The sequence below is a fragment of the Oreochromis niloticus genome, linkage group LG2 (assembly GCF_001858045.2).
Source record: "Oreochromis niloticus isolate F11D_XX linkage group LG2, O_niloticus_UMD_NMBU, whole genome shotgun sequence".
Taxonomy (NCBI): Eukaryota; Metazoa; Chordata; class Actinopteri; order Cichliformes; family Cichlidae; genus Oreochromis; species Oreochromis niloticus.
In genome coordinates this window covers 30026607-30049353 of record NC_031966.2, presented here as the reverse complement: position 1 = coordinate 30049353, position 22747 = coordinate 30026607, and the positions used below count along the sequence as shown (strand labels likewise).

The 22747-nt window shown below is 39.7% G+C and overlaps 2 protein-coding genes across 9 annotated transcripts in view; one reads left to right on the top strand and one right to left on the bottom strand.

Annotated features, from left to right (window-relative positions):
* Positions 1-14604: 14604 nt before the first annotated feature.
* gabrp (gamma-aminobutyric acid type A receptor subunit pi) lies at positions 14605-21184 on the top strand. Of its 3 annotated transcripts, none has more exons than XM_025897810.1 (10): positions 14613-15117; positions 16144-16230; positions 16321-16433; positions 16561-16628; positions 16712-16929; positions 17621-17703; positions 17887-18024; positions 18169-18321; positions 19783-19976; positions 20080-21184. In XM_025897810.1, exons 2-10 carry the CDS (start codon positions 16184-16186, stop codon positions 20410-20412), a joined length of 1347 nt encoding a protein of 448 aa, XP_025753595.1. In that variant the 5' UTR covers positions 14613-15117; positions 16144-16183; the 3' UTR covers positions 20413-21184. The 3 variants fall into 3 exon arrangements, with proteins under 3 accessions (XP_019201113.1, XP_025753595.1, XP_005468056.1); XM_005467999.4 differs by having other exon boundaries at positions 14614-15121; XM_019345568.2 differs by having other exon boundaries at positions 14605-15121; positions 19783-20248.
* Positions 20888-22747, bottom strand: part of afap1l1a (actin filament associated protein 1-like 1a) — a 30009-nt gene continuing 28149 nt past the window's right edge. For all 6 annotated transcript variants that reach the window (XM_005468002.4, XM_005468004.4, XM_025897804.1 and 3 more), the window contains exon 19: positions 20888-22002. In XM_005468002.4, coding sequence (XP_005468059.1) covers positions 21976-22002 — 27 coding nt within the window. In that variant the 3' untranslated portion in view covers positions 20888-21975. The remainder of the gene's footprint in view (positions 22003-22747) is intronic.

The following is a 22747-nucleotide window of genomic DNA, read 5'->3' as shown; positions in this document are numbered from 1 at the left end:
TGTTGATTTTTGGTATTTAAAAAGATCTAAACTCTTTGATCATTGTCACCCTCGGGCCTTTATTTACCCTGAAATAAAGGCAGCATGACACTCATTTACACTAAACACAAAAACAAGAAGAACAAGAAGGGGGGAAAAAGAAGATGGAAAAGACACACTTTCAGAAACAGATCAGGTGGAACTTAACATCTTGGCACAAATGACAAAGTGTACGAGGTCAACCTGTCAAAATTTGCATAACTGATTTTAAAGAGGTTGCATTCACATGGGCCATAAAGTCTTGTTTTATTACTTGTGTCAGACTTGCTAGGATATCTGATTTAACTGTGTGAAAAATAGCCACCCTTATGCCAAACCTCAACTCTTCCACTCATTCAGGGAATTAGTCTTCTCGGAGACAATATGATTTCCAAGTATATGAAGATTCAGAAAAAGACAAAGAGACGGAAGTCAGAGATAAAGGTAAGAGGAGAAATGTATAGTCAGTATTGCTGCATATGCGTTCCAACATGTCGCACTTCTATCTCTAAATCCTTTGGCACATTGAAAGGTTCATGCAGCCAATTAGTTTATTTTTTCCCCCCTGCTCCATATCGTGTTCAGACTTTGTACTGGCAGGTAAATGTCCTTTTTGCCTAGTCGATTAAGCCTGAGTACTTTTGCCAACAGAAACATTATAGGACTTTTGTCTCGGAGACTCCAAAGGAGACTGTCATTTTAGGCAGACAGTTCAAAATCGATGCAAATTCTTAACTGTTTATCACATCAAGGCTGGAAATCATGTAATCTGGAATTCCAGGTGGAGCCTTTCAGATAATAAACGGTAAAACCTGAGGGATTTCACTTACAGACTTCTCTGAAACCAAAGTCAATTTTCTTTTATTGACACAATATGTTTCAGTATCTTGGAACTTCCCCATCCTCTTAGTCTGTTTATTGATTTAGACTGAACATTGTCTTTATGTGGACAGATCACGCACTCATCTTACGTGATATAACATCCAATTATTCTTTATTTCCCTCCTGGCATTTCTTCTCACCTGTCTTTATCTGTTGCTGAGTCCAAAACTGCACATCTACCAAAATAAAAACTTTTAAGAGGTGCTTGAATCTCTGTTTTTACCTTATAAAAATGATTGTGAAAGTGAAAAATTAAGCCAATAAGCACTTGTATTGACAACTAATCTGCATCTATTGTGAGGCACAGTAGCTTTTCTGTGTCTCAGGGATACCCAGTAGAGCGTCCATCAATCATACAGAGCTGTGAACCTTCTTTGCCTTAGGCAGTGGAAATATTGCTCAATAGAGTGATCCGATTAAAATCTATAAATCCTCATCTCCACCTGCCGCCTGGCTCGTGGCTGTCTTCCACACACCTGTCAAACTAACGGAACGCATGGCCCGTGTGTAGTGTTTATATTATAAACTGAGACAGAGAACGATTATACCAGAGCTGATGTGCATGAGAGATCTTTCCTGTCTGAACTCTCCTGATTATAAATGTGTGAGGGGTGGGAAAAAAAAATCACACCTCACTGTATAGAGAATAAGGTCTGGCAGGAATGAGTTCATGTTTATTCCTCCAAAGTGAGCAGATGCACCACTTCACCTTGAATAACTGCTACCTGAACAGAAAGCTAACTGCTGTGGTACCAAAGCAACCCAAAACACACACAAGGACACGCCACACGCGCCTTCTGTATTTACTAAAACAGTCATGTCCTGTCAAAGCTGTTTAGTAAACGGTAGAACATCAAGCCTGGAGAAATGTCATCATACCCATGGCCACAGCACTGTATTACCAGCTTGCTGTTATGTGTAAACACCTCCACACACGCCACAGGTGATGAAAGGAGGGAAATCGGTTTACGCAAGTTTTGAAAGTCACTCAGCACTCTTTTAGTTTTCAATGCTTTTCAAAGGTCAGTGCAAAAAGCTAGCTTTGTACGAGGTCTTACATCCCAGGATCCAAGTCCATGAAGTACTCTTATATTTAAAATTCTTCACATTTTTAAATTAACCGTTGACAAATGAAATGCCACTGATCCTCATGACACAAAGAACAGAAGACTTTAAGGTGTCTAAATAGTCTCAGCAGGTTGGTCCAAGAGCCATAGTCCATAGGAAAATTCCTTCAGTTGTCCCTAAGAAAAGTGTAAATCTTCGGCAGCTCCTTCCCTGTACTGCATCCCTGTGTCCCAGAGTCCAGAGAATAAAGCAGGGAGTGATCTGCACTTGTTAAACATGGTTTATATACACGATTTGGGGAAAAGTGAAGTTTGAAGACAAACACAGAAAGGAGTGAGACGGTGTGTATATATGAATCATTCCTATTTCCCCCTAAAATATTTTCCATGTCAACATGCAGTAAACATGGCGATATGAACAGGGCTTTGCTGAGAAGGAGGGAGATGAAGAAAGACGAGTGGGATAAAGTGTATACATACATCTCAAATCAGCTAAGCTGAATAAGTAATCTAAGAAATTGGAACAGTATCTTATGTAACTTGTGTAACCTTTTTTCCCGTATTCCCATTTTTTTGACCAATAGTATTTGTGAGCATTTTACTGTTGATCTGATGGGACTAGTTAATGGTAGATATAAAATTAACAAGTATCTAAAAGTAAAATCCACACTGGTGTCTTGTTAAGCGATGGCAGTATTAGTATTTTGGTCAGTAAGTCTAACCCTTTTAATCAAAAATTAAATATCAGAACTAGTGTATTGGAAGCATTATCAATCATTTTGAATCCATGTTTCCTGAGAACAGGATCTATCGACTTTCATTGTTATTGTTTTTTGACAATTATAAGCTGGATTGCTGTAAAGGTTTTAGCAGATACTCAGTATGTTCTGTATACTCACCAAACTGTTAATTATTTGCATCATGCTAGTACGGGATTAGACCTCTTTTTGCCTACTTTAATTCTTTGTGACATAGATTTAACAAGGTGCTGAAATCATTCCTCACATATTATGGTCATATTTACATGGTAGCATCACATAGTTTCTGCAGATTTGTCAGCTTAACATCCATTCTACCACAAAAGTGCTCTGCGAGATTAAAATCTGACTGTTGAGACCTTTGAGCTCATTGATGAAATGAGATAATATGAGGTTTGTGACATGGTGCATCATCCTGCTGGAAGCAGCCCCCTGACGACAGTTACACCGTGGTCATAAAAGGATAGACGTGGTGGCAGTAATACTCAGCTAAGCTGTAGTGTTTAAACAGTCCTCAATTAGTACTAAGGGGCCCAAAGCATGCCAAAAAAATACACACACCTTTAGACCACCACCATTAATGCAACGCAGGATGAATCAATGCTTTCATTTTTATGCCAAATTTTGAATCTGCTACTCAAATATCTCAGCAAAAATCAGGAGTCATAAGACCAGACAACATTTTTCCAGTCGTCTGTTGGCCAATTATGATGGTCCTGTGTGAACTGTAGTCTCAGTTTCCTGCTGTTAGCTGACAGGATTGGCCTCTGGTACGGTCTTCAGAGATGGTCTTCTGCATATTTTCTTTGTAATCACTCTTTTTTTTAGTTACTGCTACCTTCCTATCAACTCATAGAAGTTTAATGATTCTCCTCAAACGTCTAGTATCAACTAATTTAATAACTGATATTATGTACATAATAAAGTGACCAGGGAGTCAACATTGTAATGACAACAATGGATTCTATTTCTTGTATTATTATTGGTATATCAGTGTGGATCCTTTAATATCACATCAGAAGAGAGATGAAGGTGAGCTGAAGAGTTTGTGGACAAGACACTGAACTGTGATGTCTGCAGACAATATTGTGATCTGTAGTGAAATTAGGGAGCAGGTGGAAGAGACCCTGGAGAGGTTTCGGTTTGCACATGAGAAAAGAGGAATGAAAGTCAGGAGAAACAGGTGTGTGAATGAGAGAGAGACAGGTATAACAGTTTCACCTGAGCTTTCCTTCTGATATACTCCCATCTAACTTTATAAGGTCACATAATGTCACTTATTTTTCTGTGGTTCTACTGTAAAGAGCATCAGTTCTAATCTTAAACCCTTCAGCATGAAGCAACCCTGTTACTAACAGCAGCTGAAGGTTACCTATAGCGGATTACATATCAGTTCTACTGTTTGCATAACAGGAAATGTTCTGTTGGCGTTGCATGCCTAGTAACATCTGACTGGTGCATCCCTCATTGCCCGTGTGTTATGACACACTCCTCTGAATTCAGTGACAAAAACAAGGTTCTTCACCACGCCAATCTGGTTAAATAGGGGTTTTCCTGATATTATTTAAGTCCAAGCAAATATTTTTCACATTTTAAAACTAAGCAACAAGTCAAAATCTTGAGTTTGAGGTTTATGTCAGAAACAAAGATCAAGTTTCTCTTTTTTAAAAAAAAAAAAAAAACCCCTCTGGCCCCAGTTTTCCCAAGTTGTCAAAACAAAAGCTTTTTTTTAATCATTAACTGACTGTACCTGCAGGCTGACAGTTTGTTATAAGCTCATTTGAGATCTAACAGGGTGATATTTTTCATCCCTCTTGAAGTGAAACTGTTAGGTTCTCAAGATGTGTCACTTCACTACTGTTCCATATATTATCGGTGTTTTAGCTAACAAGGAGTAAACTTCCTTTACGTTACAGCAAGCTTTAAAATCATGGTGATGAGTTTTAAGCATGCTAAGTATGACATTTTTTCAATTACCGAATACCAAAATAAGAGTGTGGCCGCCTCAGTGACAAGAACAAGGATCTTCACCGCACCCCTTTGGTTAGATATTTAAATTAATCACTATTAATTATGAATCAAAAATGAATGTCAGTTTTTTTAAAACTCTTTTACGACAAAGCCTGTGGACATTCACTGTTACAAACTATCTGTGGTCCACTTTCACTCAGGTATGTATGCATGTTTAATTATGTACCGTTGCTTCATATCGTAGTTATAGGTGAGTTTTAAGGACTGTGTAGCAACCTGGCCAGGTGTAGAAAGAGTTACCTAAATACCAAGAGACCATCTAGTGGTCATTGTAGGAACTTTTGAAGCTTACTATTCAGTGTGTGTTTCCATGTGCTGTGATGAACTTGTTTTGTTTTCTTTAATATTTATTTCTTAATGTAGAGCTGCCACATTTTAATACTGTGTTATCTGCAGCAAAGATAGAGAAGCCACTTTTTTTCACAGCAACTCTGCTTTTTTGGTACTTGGTACATTTTGTGGAGGTCGATGAAGGAATGTGATTGGCTACAGTTTCATTCTTTAGCATGAAAATGATCCCAAACACTTCAAATTCAGTAAGAAGAGATAGAAAAACAAACAATGGAACGCTATCAGTCATAGATTGGCCTCCCCAGAGCTCAAAGGTAAACTTTACAGAGAACAGAACAAAAAGCAGCCGACATCCAAACAAGACCTTTGAATGTCATTCAAGAAGTCTGGAGAACTGTTTTTTACTCCTTTCAATAAATCCCTGCACCTATCTCGTTTTCCTAATAAGATATAAAGAAGTGAAGGGTGACTCAAGACTTAGCTCAGTATTGTATAGCTATAATTTAGTATATGTGAAGAAGAGTCACCCATATCCCATTTTTATTGTGTTATTGATTATGTTTGTGCTTGTATTTCAAACTGACAGATGTAGAATTTGACTTTGACTGTCTGATGTAGCAGTAGCCTGTGGCTGGATGGCTATTCTCAATAAGGATCACAAAAACTTTTATGATTTGCACATCAGTAAAACATAAACATAAGCTTCTTAATGATGAATTTCCACAGTAATAAGTAACACTAGAACATTAAAATAACAGTAGACAATTGGTGGGCTGTTCTGGGCTCTAGTGGTTTTGAGGTTAAAGATAAAAAAAAATTAGGTAAGAGAATGAGAGAGAGCAGAGAGCCTGGAGGATTAACAAACGTGGGTAGAGGATGTGTCTGATAAGGTGCCACTGGGAAAGAGGAAAGTGGTAAGACAGCTGAAAAGCAAAAAAGGATAGAAATTATATATAATAATATATAGACAAACACCACTGAAGTGTGACCACACCTGTAAACACCGGGGAGCAGAAGTAGCTCCCAGAGCTGGAACAAATACATTTCATATCTGCACAACAGTTGTTAAAACAGAATATATTTTCCAGTCTATTCCACCAAGGACTCCAGAGCACAGTACTGTTAGCCAGTGCCTTGTTTAAACAACAAGTACACTGACATCCAAAAAAGTAATCAGCAAGCATAAACACACAACACAAACCCATGTCCGTCCACGTATATGGTGCATATGATGCATATGATGCATACATCTTCTATCACACTGGTGTGGAAGTTCACAAAAAAATTTGACAAAACAAACAAAAAAATATTAATATTTTAGGTGTCTTGAAGCATTTTCTCTCAAATTTGTACCAACACAGTCTGATTAACCTTATCAAATCATTAAGACTAAACTACTTTATGGCTCTTATCTAAATGCAGAAAGAGTTTCATTCTTGAATTCCAAGAAAACCAGGTGCATAACATGCAGCCAATGAGACAACAAGGCTTTCCACTTTTCCAGATTCCTGGAAATCTTATATTTCAGTTAGAGTGATGCATCACTCATATGACGTGGCAGGACCAGCGAAGAAGAATTTACTTGTATTTTTTAACCTTCACTCTTCATAGAAAGAACGCCATGTCAGCGTCTTTGTGTTTTTATAATGTCCATTACCAAGGAAATGACAGTTTCTACACATCTGAGAAACTCATGCTTGCGTAATTATTCTCGCTGCAGTAAAACTTTCATGTTTGTCCAGGCTGGATGCACGGTCATAGCCTTCTGAACCTTTGTGTTCCCATTGGGCTTGTTTTTTTCTGGTAAATAAGCTGGTGCATACTAATTGGTGTGCCCTTATCCCCGTGGCAAAAGGAGGAACAGTATGTGCGTGCGCGTGCGCCCGCGTGTGTGTGTGTGCATCCATGAGTGAATATATGTGTGTGTGGGTGGATGAGTCTACCACACCATGCAGATGAGTCTGATCCTACAGCTGCAGGAAATCCTTCCTTACACATCAGTGCAGCCAGCTTTGATCTTTTTAGACACCAGCCACTCCAACAAACAAGGTGGCTACCTTACTAATAATAAGGTGGACACCACATTCTTCAGCAGCTTACACTAAACTGATTTCCGTGAGAGCCTGCTACTCACCTAAGATGTTTAATCAAACAGTATAAACCTCTATTTAATTTTAACAAATTGTCCAAACGTGGTATAGATGCTTTGCCTGGTTTTTTTGTCTGTTTAACTGTATTTTTGAAAGTTGCAGCGTGCAGAGGGATTTCTGGGCTGAATCAGAAGTCAATGGAAATTTACATTTTGGCACTACAGTATCAGTGGGAAGGACAAAAGGGGAATAATTTTGCAGTTCGTCTTTCACCAGCATTGTGAATGCTTTTGTGTTTGCCAACATTTGTCAATAAGCAATTTTGAGTTCCCTCCAACTCGCTTTTATCGCTTATATTGTGCTCGGAGCAAATACGACAGATGTTGTGAAAGTCGTTTTCTGCTACGTTCACTGGCCGCTGTTTACAGGAGTCCAATTGTTAAATCTATGTTGGTGTTTGCGCTCTTGTTTTTAGTCCTTGATCAAATGCTTCTCGAGACAGGTAAAGCTGTGTTGCATGGGTCACTATGGGACCTCAAAATACGTTGTCACAGAATGAGCCTTTTTGATGACATTAAATCTATTATTGAAGAGGAATGGGTGACTCACAGAGAAGTAGGGGGCAGTTATTTATTTAATTTAAGACACAACAACAACAATAACAATGAAATTATTTTAGACACACCACAGAACACAAGAAAAGTATATTGACACCTTCATTCTTTCTTTTTATATCAGCGCAGATGAATTCCCTGTCCACCCTCATCTCCCCCCTGCAGAACCGAATGAGATGTCACCCAAGTCCAGACGATAACCACTGCTGACACCTCGACTCATCTGAATTTCAAGCAGAAAGGCAAAAGGGACAGGGCATGCTCCGGGGAGAAGGGGTGTTCCTGGAAGAAGACACTATCACTGTCAGTACGGTGATTTTATAAAGGTAAGTGGCGAGAGAAAAAATACATCAGAGTGGTTTAAACAGATCAATATTAAAGCCAGCAATGAACTGGCATGCTGTGTCTAAGGTAAGAGAGACAACCACCTGCTACAATAAGCTGACATAACCACCATTTTCAGCAGTTTGAAGTATCGAACACGGTCCTTTGACCCAGCTGAGAGATGACACGAATCAGCATTAAATCCTATGAGATCTGCCAGAATGGTTAATGGATTCACACATCACGCATGATTCACTTTTTGAGCACTTTGAGCAGAATAACGGGACACAAAACATTTAACTCGATTGGCCAAATAATGCCTGACATCCCAGTGTGTGAATGTGTGTGTGAATGGGTGAATGACTGGATATGTAAAGCGCTTTGGGGTCCTTAGGGACTAGAAAGCGCTATATAAATACAGGCCATTTACAGGCCATTTACCATCCAAGAGGAGGTAAAAGACACAGAAAGCGATTGAGTTAGAAAGTGCAGATGGTTGGAGCGCAGTTTACCGTCTCAACACATAAGCATTACTGTACCTGGGGGGTCTCTGGAGATTTGTAAAAAACTGGATGTTGCAATGTTCTGTCTTAACGTAAACATGGACACGTTTCCTCTTTGGCCGACTTTTTGTTGGGGTTAATAAACACAAAAGTGAAGCTTCGTGTGCCAACATAAAGGAAGGTTAAAATGTGGTTTGGATCAAGAACAGAGCTGAAGAGCAGCTGGAATTTAGTTTGTTTGTTTAATTGCTGATAAGGTATGAAAATTCCTGTATGGTTCATATGAAGCTACCGTTAACAGACGGTAGAGCAGGTCGATATGGGTTAACAGCAAGCCTGGCCATGTTCAGAGATTTTTTTAAAAAAGCAAACCACAGAATTTCTCATATATCATACTTTGTTTCAAAAACCAGTGTGCAGCAACAACAGATTCTTACCCAGCAAGCACAAAAGCCAAGTTCGTTTCAATTTTTTTTTTTTTAAAGAAAACGGAAGAAAAAATAAAAGGTACTCCCCCAGCCCTTATAATAACATGGCTAAAACGTGTGTGCATAGTTTTGCCTGGAGCTAAATTCTCCATTTAAGAATCTCTCCTACCTTGGCACGTCCTGGAGTTCATCCTAGCAATATTTTAGTTTCTACATTTTTCCACAATTATCCATCTGATTCCTACATATGATTGAAGTTTAACATTGAGGACAGAAGGGACTAAATGACTGAGTCAGTGAAAGCTTGCAAACTCAGATTTTGAGTGTTTCACATTTCCAAACAGTTGGTTAGTGTGATGACTTAGGGAACTATTGAAGTATAAAATTGAAGTTCTGGTAGAAAGGGAACACTTTTTGGTTGTTCCCATTAATGTAGAGATAATGTTTCTTTTTTTCTGTTTTTAAAACTTTTAAATCTTTAATAAGAATCCCAGCTCACCCATGGAGTAGAGCAAGCTGGAGCTCTGGCACGAGAGTGTGGCTCCTGGTTACAATAAATCCATTACAGTGTAATAAACGATGATGCTATAATATTATTATTGTATCACAGAAAATATCAATGCTAGTTTGATAAGGATATGGTTGGGGGCAGATAGGTATATATATATTTTAAATCATGAGAATAAAATGTTCCAAATCTTCTGTGCCCCAGTTACTATGACATAATATTTAAATATATATATATATTTCAGGTGGATGTCTGATGTTATACCAAGCTGCAATTTGTCTTTTCCTAAAGCTAATTATTTCACACTATTGGCTGGAATAATGAAAAACAAAACACGATTTGGGGTTGTTGTGCACAGTCCAGATGCCTTCCAATACAGATGCTTAAAAAACTCCCTGCAGCCATTTCAAGTGGAAGTCAGCTAAAGACAGAAAATAAGATGTTAACATCGAGGGAGTAAGCAGCTTATTTCACACTGGATTATTCTTTTTTACCCCTCCTTCTGGGCTGAATTCCAAATCCCAAGGAAAGCAGCGACACAACTGCTCTCCTAATAGATCCACTATGTATGAAGTGCAGCTCTCATTGCAACTGTACAGTACAGACAATGTGGTTCAAGATATAAATAGAAAAATATGCATTCACAGTAAAACCAAAAGTACTGTGTCTTTCAGAGCTAAGGTTTTACATATTAGGACGCCAGAAAAAATTATGTATTGATGATTTTTTGAAATACCTTACTTGTTTTCCTTTCCATCCATTCTGTTGTAAATTTTCTGCTGTGCTTGTTCTGTAGCATGACCCAGATTCATCCAAGATTTTGCTGTCAGACAGATGGTCTCACATTTTACTTTGGAATACTTTGGTATACAGAGGAGTGCATGGTCAACTCAATTACTGCAAGGTGTCCACATCCTGGGGCAGCAAAACAACCACATCATCACCCCTTCACTGTGCTGACAGTTGGTGTTTGTGCTGGTATGTTGTGTTTGGTTTTCACTAAACTTGGTGTTGTGAATTACAGTCAAACATAGCTACATAGGTCTCATCTGCTTAAGGACATTTTCCTAGAAGTATTGTGTGTTTGTGTTTGCAAATCTAGGCATGCTGCCATGTTGGTTATCTGTTGGCTTGTTTTTGAGAGAAGAGACTCTTTTAAAGATGTCGTGAATATTCTTCAGGCTTTTTGATGGTGTTTTAAAACACTGCCGTACATATCACTGTATCACATAAAAGAAACACCACAGTCATAGCAGACAAACTAGCAAAGAACAAATTTTGATTTCGTATCACTAAAAGAAAATGTCTATAAAAATGCCAGAGAGAACATAGTTTGACAGGCAAAAAATAGCACTTTTTGGCAAACTGATGATTGAAAACACGCAGATCTCACTGTGGTGTGCAGTGTGTCCTTCAAACATTTGAGGAAACTGGACAAGAGGAGGAACAAAAGAGGAAGTGGCAGGGCTAAAATGGTCTCAGTGGAAGGGTGACGGTCAAGAAGCCATTCTTACAAGGCTGATGTATGCCAAATTACACAAGAACTGCACGTAAATTCAGTGGAAACAGGTGAGTGATGAACCCAAATTTGAAATTTTGGATCCAGTGTTCCTCAGTATCTATTGAGGATGTCAGGAGAGAGGAACAGTGTAAAATACTGCCTGTGGTTTGGTATTGGGCATCTTTTCAAAAATGATGAAATTAGGAGCGCAGAAAACAGGGTGTACTTCCTCTTTGATGTAGGTGAATTTTCATACATTAATTTTTCATCTTTTCAATTTTGAATCTTTTTAAAGCAAAAACAAGACTTTTGTGTTCAGAACACCAAAACATAAACTATTGTGGGTCATCTGAGCTTTGGGCATAGAGCCCAGACTGAATTTTAGATGACTTCTGGTTGGCTTGCACATTTTGCTTATCGTTGGCAAAATAACATGTATAAATAAATAAAAGATCTCAGTAGTGATTCTTATATTTAATAAATTAATCATGAAAATCTGTGTAAAGGCTTTAAAAGACCAGAAAACCACACAGCTTGTTTTGGTATGATACTGATTCAATGTTATTGTCAGTTCTTATTCAAAACTGTGAGTATAGAGTGTGGTTCTCTTGGGCTGTCTAAGCAGTGTGAGAGTTTCCCATCGAGCCATTATTTTTTTCAGGATGCTTCTAATCCTCAGAGAGTCAAATTCTTAATCATTCTTTACTGATGATCAAATCCATTTGTGGTTAGCAGTCCTTAAGGTTGCTTTGTGCTGCTTTCCCAGTCCCAAACAGAAGGGTGTGCCATGCTCTGTGAGCATTGTTTTAAGAGCATTTTAATTATACTTTTGTGAATATTCTGCTCTTCAGAGACCAGGCAGTTTACATCACAAAAGTGATAGCTTGCAAAAAAGGGATGAAAAGATTTCCTCCTAACTTTAACAACAAAGACATGAAAGGCAGGAAGATGTGGGAAGGAGTGAAGATGAATACTGAATCTGACAGTCTGTGTATACGTATATGAGTTTGACAGGAGTGAATAAAAGCTAATGCACTGACAAAGATTGGAGACAGGACTTGAGCCAGGAGAAACCTGGAGATCAACAAGTGCGATGACAGAAGGACGATGTAAAGAGAAAAATTTTTAAAAATTGTCACAAAAGAACGTCAATAAACTATGCCTCAGGTGAAACCCAGGGAACAAGTCAAGCGCCTTGGCAAGTAGCCCTAAAAGAGCAAAAACAAAAAGTTGAATGACAATTTAATGTTCATATCTGAAGAGAGAAACAACAGAAAGCACTTTATCCACCTCTCAAGCAGATACGCAGTCACAGGGAGACATGACAGCATACTCAGAGCAGCGGCGTCTACGCCACATTAATTCATATGTGTTCCTCCTGGACATGGCAGCCGTCACAGTCATTTAGGAGAGATTTATCTGTGTCCCTCTCATGGGCAGTCCTGTGACATTTCCATTTGTCGCATGACAGCAAATCACTGGGCAAATGTGGCGGCAGTGACGTTTCCATTTTCTGGTGCCTCAGTGCAGATTCTGAGAAGCTGAACACTACCTGAAACATGGTGTCAAAATGCTTATCCGTTCTGATAGGCAGTGAAAAATAGAGAGACAGCATGAGTAAAGACAGCGAGGCAAAGAGATTTAGAAGAAAGAAAAAAAGATGTAGGTTACGCAACTGGGGTGGGAACGAAACCAAAGTGCAGAATCAAGTGTTTTGGTTGGAAGGATGATAGGAGATGATAGGGAACAGCGTGCAGACAGATAGAAAGAAGAAGAAAAAGAAGCTCAAGGTTGTAAAAGGTTAACTTAAATAAACATAAGCAGAGCAAGAAGAGATAAAAGAAGTGAGTGACACATGAATTGCAGAAGGCTGCTGTGGCAGCAGGGAGCTGTCAGTTAGGTTACTGCATTTAAAATGAAAAATGAACTGAAGGGGTGGCCGAAAGGGTCTCCAATCACCGATACGTGGATCTAACGTGGAAGACTCTTCCCTGACAGAAGCACTAAATATACAGACACATAAACTGGCATGCGAGACATATGGGCATTTCAATAACTGGTCCTGGGTTGTGACAGTTATTAATAAAGCAATACATTTTAATGTTTAAAGCCCCTCCCTCATCCCCCCAGGATTATTAGTTCCTACCTGATATTTGCAGACTAGCAGTTTATTCAATCATGCTGCACCATTAAACTAAAGAGGAACACACTCCTGTACTCTTCACTCTGTGGTACACTTCCAACATATTGGTATGCTTTTCCCCCCTTATTTGTTATGAATAAATTACTAACAGTAATGTGTATGAATTTAGTTTTGTGTTCATCACCCACTTCAGATGTGCAATGATTTAAATGTATTTGAGGTCCAGAAGGTTATTCATCTGGCCTTTGGCATCCACTGGTTACCACTGGCTCTCATTAGCACTTCTGTTAGCCTGACATGAAGCCAGAAGTAAGTGATCAGAGGTAATCAGGTCATAAACAGGCAGGGGGAACAATGATTTTGCATGTGTATAAGTGGTAGGTGAAATAAAAGGAGCATGTACTCAATCACAGGTATAAATGAACATGTGCACAGGTAGGACAAGAATGTCAGCTGGATGCTGACTAACACAAAGCTGTCTCTCACTGTGACATCACTGCTCTGGCTATAATTATTCATTAGCCCTCTAGCACACAGATAAAACATTTACATCCTCCCCCTTCAGGTGCTTCACAAACGTCTCCATTTGTCTCTTTCACTGTCAAGGAATGTGCGCACTGCGTTTCACACGATTCTCCACATGGACGCAAATTCTACACGATTTTCTTATGTTCATTCCACAGCTCCCATTCACCATCACTGTTTAATAAACAGATTGTTTATTTCAGACATGCAGCCATTGGAGCATGAAATTAAGAAAAAGGGAGCTTTACTCCCACAGTGTGTTACTGATGCACTAAATAACCGGGTAAAAAATACTGCAGCAGCTTGTTAGTGACCATTTACAATCATTAGTCAGTGCTGGGGAACACAGACTAGCAGAGTAATTGGCTGCAGAGGTACAAGCATCTCTGAAATCTCATAAAGTGTTGTAAACAAGTATAACCCAAAGGTTCTTGAACATATGCTGGAGATCTGGTCGTGGGTTCTCAGAGGTCAGGCTATATAATTAGAGTTGGGGCTTGGCTCCAGAGCCAGTGGAGAGAGATGGTCTCATAAAGATGAATCACATATAGTCAGCAGCGCTGGAGATGAATGACTGACCAGACAGCACACAAGCAGTATTGGTATTTGGGCTGCAGTTTACATCTCTGTATGTTGACAAATCATCACCAGGATCTGCTCCTTATTACTGGCAGCATCAAGCAGCTTCTTCACCATCAGGACTACATGTGCACTTCCTAAAACAGTGACAAAGGGCAAACTTTATGAAGGTAAAAGTAGTCAAAATTGTTACTTTTGTATGAGCAGCATGGGTATTTCATTGAAGTTAAGTTGCAGAAAGAGCTGAGAGGAAACTAATTCGGATGATGACACTGATGCAAAGGAACGAAGTAGTTGGAGGTGAAGATGGAGAGGGCATGAGGGGATGAGACACAGTCGAGCTTTGAAGCCCAGAAGGAGGTACAGTGTCAGTGTAAATTGAGGGGGAGGAGGTAGATAGAGAGTAAGGGGCCAAAAAGAATAGGAAGAATGAGAAAAGGGGAGTGATGTGAGGGCTCAAACTAGATGCTATTCTGTGTGTATGTGAAGGGGGGGCAGAGAAAAAAAGTGCAGCGCAAATGAGTAGTACGAAGAGAGAGGGAGGGGGGCTGCACAGAGGCTCTGCGGGGAGATCAACACAGCTGTGCAGAGAGACAGAGGGAGTTGCATAGACAGTGGAACAACCAGCAGTAGGACACAAAGGACCAAATATTAGATGCTTTATCGGTAGCTGGAAGACACACAGGGATATATAATCAGAAGTAAACAAGAAAGTGGACCAATCTCAGCCACTGGCAACACTTGGGATACAGGAAGGCAGAAGAGCAGAGGAAGAAACAAAGGACATAGCTGAGAGAGAGCAGAAGAGTGACCAAGTGGAAATAAAAAGCAGGAGAAAAGAGTGGCACAGCTGAGGCAGGTAAGAGTTAGAAATTTGTATGTAAGCAGTGTAAAAGAAAAAAAGTAAACAGAAATGTTTATTTGAATGTAGATGCGCATACAGGCAAGGTAGTATCTGACAATATGCTGTTGTGCAGTTCAATACACGGGAAAAGAGGATAGACCGGAAGAGAGATGTGAGGACAAAGGGAAACATGCATGATGTAACGCAAAATTAACACAGCAGGCGAAAAAATGCATCCAAACAGGAGAATATGGTCACCTGACATGCACTAAGAAACAACTACAACCTGATAACATTATGTGCCATTTTGGCCCCTGGAGAAGGGGAATCAATAGTGTTCATTCGCACAGTCATTTAGAATGGCACTTCAGTGTAAATAATGCATTGAAAATTAAATGCAGCTTTTCTAGACTGCTGGCAATATGGTGATATATTAGCTGCAGATTGCTTTGATGATAACTGAAGCACAATAACATGCAGGACAGATTTGCACGGTTTGGATGAAAGTATAAAGTGAAAGGACAGAAGTCTGTTACTGACAGTGAAATCAATCAGGGAAAGGAGAAGGCGGGGAAGGGTTTCCTGTGAGGATTTCTTTCTAGATGAGAGGGTTAGTTGAAGATTTCTGAAAAACAAAAAATGTGATCGAGGCCACATATATCAGCAGATGGATGAGTAACTGCAATAATTAATAAATAATAAATAAAATAAAGGATAGACTTACATATATGCCTATATAAACAAAATATTGTTTGTCTATGTGTGTGTGTGTTTGCGTGTGTGTCAGCACGAGTGTGTGAAGGCATTGGAAAAGCTACTAATAAGTAGAGATGAGGATCAAGATTCCAAAACATTTTAAAACTATCATGTCAGGGTGAACGTGCTGTTGTGTTATCTAACAAGAAACGAGTGAGAACGACTGCTGCGTTGCAGACTTCCCCGGAGCTTTGTAGTCACATTTAGTTAGTTGCTGCCACCTTATGGTCAAACTGTGTCATCCCAATTAAATGAAAATGGCTCATGTGTTTGTGTTTTAGTCCTCGTCACATCTCTCTCACCTCTGCCAGCTGATCCAGGATGTCTGCCAACCTGTTACTCATCGTCCTCCTGACCTTTACGCAGGGGTGAGTGACTGTGAGGTCAAAAAAGCAAGCACACTTGTTTGTCTCATTGTTTCTCTCATTTCCTTTTTCATTTTTCCCTGCTTTTATCAGGAGCTGTGCATTCCATAGCAACCACTGGGGTGAATGGAACGACTCCCAGCTTCTGCCAACAATACAAAAGCTCATGAAAGGCTATAACCGCTACCTCAGACCTAATTTCAATGGTATGAAGTTGCTTGAGACATTTATTTTTTTTAGCTTTTTTACATTTCTAAAAGTCATCGATGCTTCTGTGACTCTCACTTAAGAGTGGATCAGTTGCAATGTTTCCCATGTGTGTCTCCTGAACAGAGGGCCCAGTGGAAATTGGAATGAGCCTTGATATCGCCAGCATTGATGCCATCTCTGAAATCAATATGGTACACCACTCTTCCTTCTATTTTTGCCATCTGCGTGATCAAACGAGGGAGCAGGGGTCTTTATGTGTTTTATATCTTTTCAGGACTACACAGCGACAATCTTCCTCCGTCAGCGCTGGCGTGATTCCAGACTGATGTTCCCCGGTAATGAGAGCGTGAGCGTGGACGGTCGCCTGGTGTCACTGCTCTGGATCCCCGACACTTTCATCCCAGACTCCAAGCGCTCCTTCCTGCACGATGTCACCGTGGAAAACCGCCTCATACGCATCTTCAGCAACGGAACTGTTCTCTATGCTCTTCGGTACATTTCTTTGCAGAAGCTTTTGACGCTCGCTGACAGCTGACATTTCACGCTGCTGGTCACAGACAAGAAGAAAACAAATCCAGTCAACCCCAAGCTGCTCTCACGTTCTATATAAAAAGAAAGGAAAAAAATAACTAGGGGTATGACTAAAAAGCAAATGTCATCCCTCATTCATTCATCTTAGGGGTATGGCACTGCATTCCTGTATGTTCTGCCCTTCAAACACTTAAGCCTTTGGCAGTGAAGATTTGAGTATTAAAAATCAGGCCAGGCTAATCTGTCAGCTCACACTGCCACATAACTTTATTTTGACTAGACAGTTTGACAGATGAAAGAAAGGTCAGCTGTGTACAGTATGTTTAGAATCATCTTCCTTCTTCTTGAGTACCGAAACTGATTGATAGCCGGAGCCATCATCTGATTGTGTGGAGGTGATTGAATGCTGTAGAATTCGAGCAACCTGGCCTCATTTTTGCAATCCGACAACACTGTGCACATAATTCATATGTGAGACACAATGATGATACTCCAGATATAAGTCTTTGATCTTTTGGATGTTCATCAGGGGAGAAGAATTCTTTATGTTCACTAATAATTAACAGCCCCTGTTATAAATCAGCAGAGCTGCAGTTATTTCAGTTGGGTTTTTGAAGCTTGGTAATGAATGCCTGCTTTGAATGCCCAACAGCATCACAGCTACGATCGCCTGCAACATGGATCTGACTAAGTACCCCATGGACAGACAGGTGTGCACCCTGCAGCTGGAGAGCTGTGAGTATTTCACTGTGAGCTCCATTAAGTATCCGTCATGTGTGTAGCTGGACATAAATCATCATCATCATCATCACTACTACCATTTTCATCAGCCTCTGTATAGTGAGTATGACATTGAAAACCAGCTTTGCACCGAGCACTTCAGACTAGCCAAAGCTTAACTACTCTTTGTCTTGTCAGGGGGGTATAACCTACAGGATGTGGTCTTCTACTGGACTAGAGGAAATGATTCAGTGAAGGGTTTGGACACACTGCGGCTGGCTCAGTACAGTGTGGAGAGCTACTACACATCAGTGTCAGAGGCTGTGTACGAAACAGGTAACATATTTGAGCTCTCTGGATTTCCTTTGCATGTGAGGATTCGTCCAATGACAGCTGCTAGTGGAGCACAAATGCACCACAGGATTGTTTAAATCTGTATTTTTCCCTCTTTCTTTTTATGTCTCTTTGCGTCTTTTGCAGGAAATTACCCCAAGCTGGTGCTGCATTTTGCACTGCGCAGAAACGTGCTCTTCTTCATCTTGGAGACATATGTTCCCTCCATTCTGTTGGTGGTTCTGTCCTGGGTCTCTTTCTGGATCAGCCAGTCCTCTGTACCAGCTAGGACCTGCATTGGTCAGTGACAGATCTCACTCTTTTAGTCCATGATTCTGGTAACTGTCCATAGAGTGACCATTTCCATATTACACGATGCAGGATTTCATGTGTTGGCTTTTCTTTGGTCATATGAAGTAGGGATGAGTTTTAGCATCCCACCTACTTGTAGCATAATTATAATAATAATACTTATATTATTAAATAATTGTTCTCGATATTACAACTATGATGTCTAATGTCTGAGGTTTTCTGGCTCTGACCTATGAATAAAAAGGATAACTTTGACCTTAGTCACTAAATAACTCACCAAATGATTAGTAGCTGAAGTCATCAGTTATAGTAAAAGTGCACAAATACATGAATAAGATAAGGGTAGCATGACATTTACTTTGATTACACTAATGTTTTGTAGGAGTAGCTAATGGATGATGGGCCTTCACATGTAAATAACTGGACATGACTAACTTGAGCTTGTTATATAATAATATACTACAGTATATTTCTAACTAACTAGGCAGCTCATTCTAACTCTTGACAATACTTTAAAGATGTAACTCTTATTGGGATCAACTTGAAAGAAAGGCAGACATGAAATGTAATGTGAGGTCAGAGGTCAACTGCGACATGATATTTTGATGCAAACTATAATGTGATATTTAGAATCCTCATTAACAGTATCACTTTCTTAATGTAGCCAATACAAACAACGGCAGTAGAATTTTAAGCATCACTTTTGAAGATAAAAGGCATTTTATGAAAGCTTGACCTAATTTGACCTTGAAGAAGTCAGAGGGCCAAAGTAAGGTCATATTTAAAATCTCCATATGTGATTCCCTGTATGTTGTCAATACAAGAAATAAGAAAGATGGTTTTAAATAACTCTATTTAGCATTACACTGATATGTTAACAATACACACCACACTTGTAAGATTCATAGTCGCAAGGCTTTTTGTCCATTTTTGACCAATAAATCACTGTGTTGACCTTGGAAACTTTGAGACAAATATTTAATTGCTTGTTAACATAACCCCACTCAAGCAAATGTGTTTACAGACAGAAAAAAAAATCACACGCACACCCAAAAACATGACCTCCTTGGTGATGGTAGATACAGAAATACATCACTAATTAATCATTCGTTTAACCCTAAAATTCCACTGAAAAAACCATCAAGTTTTCTGTTTCCATATTAATCTACATGCTCACTAAGATTTCTGTTGTTTGTTTTCAATACAAATCCCCATACACTGAGTATTTTCTAAGATCTGGATCCTTTAGTCTTACATCTACTGCAGCAGTGATGTTGTTTGCTTGAAGAAAAAAAAATAAACTGAGAGAATGCATAAACCAAAAAAAGCTCCTGAAAGGAGAGCATGAGTAGTTTAGGATGGACAAACTAAATATTTGTTTGCTTGATTTAATTGCTGGGTCATGCTGGAAATAAAGAAAAAAATCCCAACACTCTGATCTGTCTGCAGGAGTGACAACAGTGCTGACGATGACAACTCTGATGATGGGTGCCCGCACTTCCCTGCCCAATGCCAACTGTTTTATAAAGGCCATAGATGTTTATTTGGGCATCTGTTTCACCTTCATTTTTGGCGCGCTGTTGGAGTATGCCTGCGCTCATTTTTACACCATGCAGCACCAGACCATCGAGGATTTATACCGGGTGAGCAACATCTTGGCACATAACCATGATACAGATGGCAAAAATGGAAAGATTCTCTGTTACTGTAAACATCAATCCATCTGCTTATCTGCCCATGTAACAGGACCTTCTGAGGGAGCTCAGTGAGTCTAATGGAAATGGCTCAATCCCCATCGTCAGCTCCAGCCAACCAAATCAGTCCGTGGAGATCGGCTCCACCGCAGAGGACTCCACGGAGCAGTCAGCAAACAGCAACACCAAGAACCACGTGGGAACAAAAGAGAAGGCGCCAAATCAGGGCTGCGGCTTGTCATCAGTGAGAGATGCATCACGTAAGGCGGCATCTGTCTTCATCGTGGAAAATCCGCACAACATTGATCGCTATGCCCGCACAGTTTTCCCCACAGCATTCCTCTTTGTCAATGTCCTGTACTGGCTTTATTATCTCTTTCTGTAAGTGCTCATTCCAAGCCGTGGAAAGCTTAATTTCACCAACTTGAAGCTGCTCTACCTCCTCATTTAAGATCCAACACCAGTCGCCATGGTCTGAATACGAACTGACCTGACACAGCTTATTTATTGAATAGCAAAAAATCAATGGTCAGGACTATGCTCTGCAACGAAGGCCGTTATTAATTGTGTGCAAAGAGTTGGCTCCCAGCACATCAGCATGTAAGAGCGGTAATGCAAAGCCTGTATTGTCTACTGACCAATCCATAGATCAAATGAGGAAGAGTTTAGAATGAATAGGATGCTGAACAGCACCACACAGTTGGTTGCTATGCATTGTTCGCATGAGACCATTTACTGTATGATTATGTTTCGCCGTACAATGTGAAATTAAAAGACTACATCAGTGACTGGAATGTGTCGGTGCATTTTATGAGAAGGAAATTCAGTCTGTGCTTGGTAACAAGTTAATTAAACAGGAATGGTTTGGGAAAATAAGACACACATTTATTATTCCCTCATCCAGGCACGAGAACAGTAAAGTGCAACAGGCGACCACAGGTTCGGTAAGGAACATGTTAAAATGACATTTGAGGATTTCATTAAAAGGAAAAGATAGATTTCTATCACTGATAGCACCACTGTGTTAGTAACTCAATGATCTGTAATGTAAGTATTCAGCTGTATTTAAATGTGTGCCAAAGAGGGCGATCAGGACAAAGCATGGATTTACTTTGTTTTTTACCCAGAATCCTCTATGGCACGTACCCGAATACTGACTTCAGGTAGAAAAATGCACAAAAAGTTTTAGGCACTTAAAAAGAGTAGCAACATTAGGGATATCAGCCGATGCGGAGTCATTAGAAAAACATCAAGGAATAGAGAGACTGCTGCGACAGATGGTATCATCTGAAGATTACGGATTTACTCTGGGATTACTTGAAGCAACTCAGACAGCCTGAAACCCCAGAGGAACATACCTGCCAATTACCTTGGAAAACTGTGCCGAAAACTTTTGCACACTTATGATGAGAAATGAAGCGCTGTACAGTATTTTAAGTACAAACACATATAGAACAGTAGTCGGCGCTCATTATGTACAGGCAGAACAAAAAGATTATGTCACCTAAAAGGCACATCATGGCTTAAACTATCTTTCATTCTCAAAGTTTCCGATACGTCACATTGCTTTGGTCTTCTTTTTCCCCCTCACCACACCATTTAAACATTTCTGGCTCTTTTTCACACTACATTTTATACATTTGTAGTGCTTTCCATTCTTTTACTGTGTCTTTCTTTGGTGAACTTACCCTTCTTGATTTGTTTTTCCTTTTCCAAAATTTTAAACTGCACCTTTCCAGAAAGTGAAAATACTTGGCTACAGACTTTGAGCAGTCTGGAAATATTCAGTAAGCTGTACCACCACCTAGTGGCTGATTTCTTTCATTACTGTTTATGCAGTTTCTCAGCAATCCAAAATGAAACAAGTCTTGACTTTCATTTATAAATGGCAGATTTTAGGCAAAGTGTCCAAAGTCCCTTCCAGATATGCATTATTTCCCTCGTCCTTCTAGGTTCCTTTCTTTGACTCCCATTCCTAGAGAAAGAATATCAGATTAGTTTTATAATGATGTGAAAATGGATTTCAATTAATTTCACAGGAAAAACAAAAGCGTACTTATATCATTAAACAGTAGTTCACATTAATCTAACAGAATGAAAACCTAAGGCTTTTTGGGAAAAAAATTAAATAAAAATAAGGTGCACTAAATTTTCCAAACTTGAGTGACTTCTCATTCTGAAACCATTAATGTGACATTGGCCCACCCACTGATGCTATAACAACTTCAACTTTTCTAGGAAGACTTTACAAAAGGTTTAGAAATGTGTTTATGGGAATTTTTGCCCATTCTTTCAAAGGCAGACACTGATGTTGGACGAGAAGTCCTCTGAGTCTCCGCCCAATTCATCCCAAAGGTGTTGTGTTGGGTTGAGGTCAGGACTCTGTCTTTATGCTCCTTACTTTGTGCACTGGTGCACAGTCATGTTGGAACAGGAAGCAGTCTACAGTCCAGTGGCAGAATGCTTCACACTGCGCCTGACACTTTGTATCGAGCTTGGTGATGTAAGGCTTGGATGGACTATTTTTGAGCTAATCTGAAGGCCACATGACATTTGGAGGTCTGTAGCAGGAAGCTGACAACCTCTGTGGCTACACGCCTGTGACTCCACTCTGTGATCTTACGTGGCCTACCATTTCATGGCTGAGTTGCTGTTGTTTCTAATCACTTCCACTTTGTTATAATACCACTAATAGCTGACTGTGGAATATTAAGTAGTGA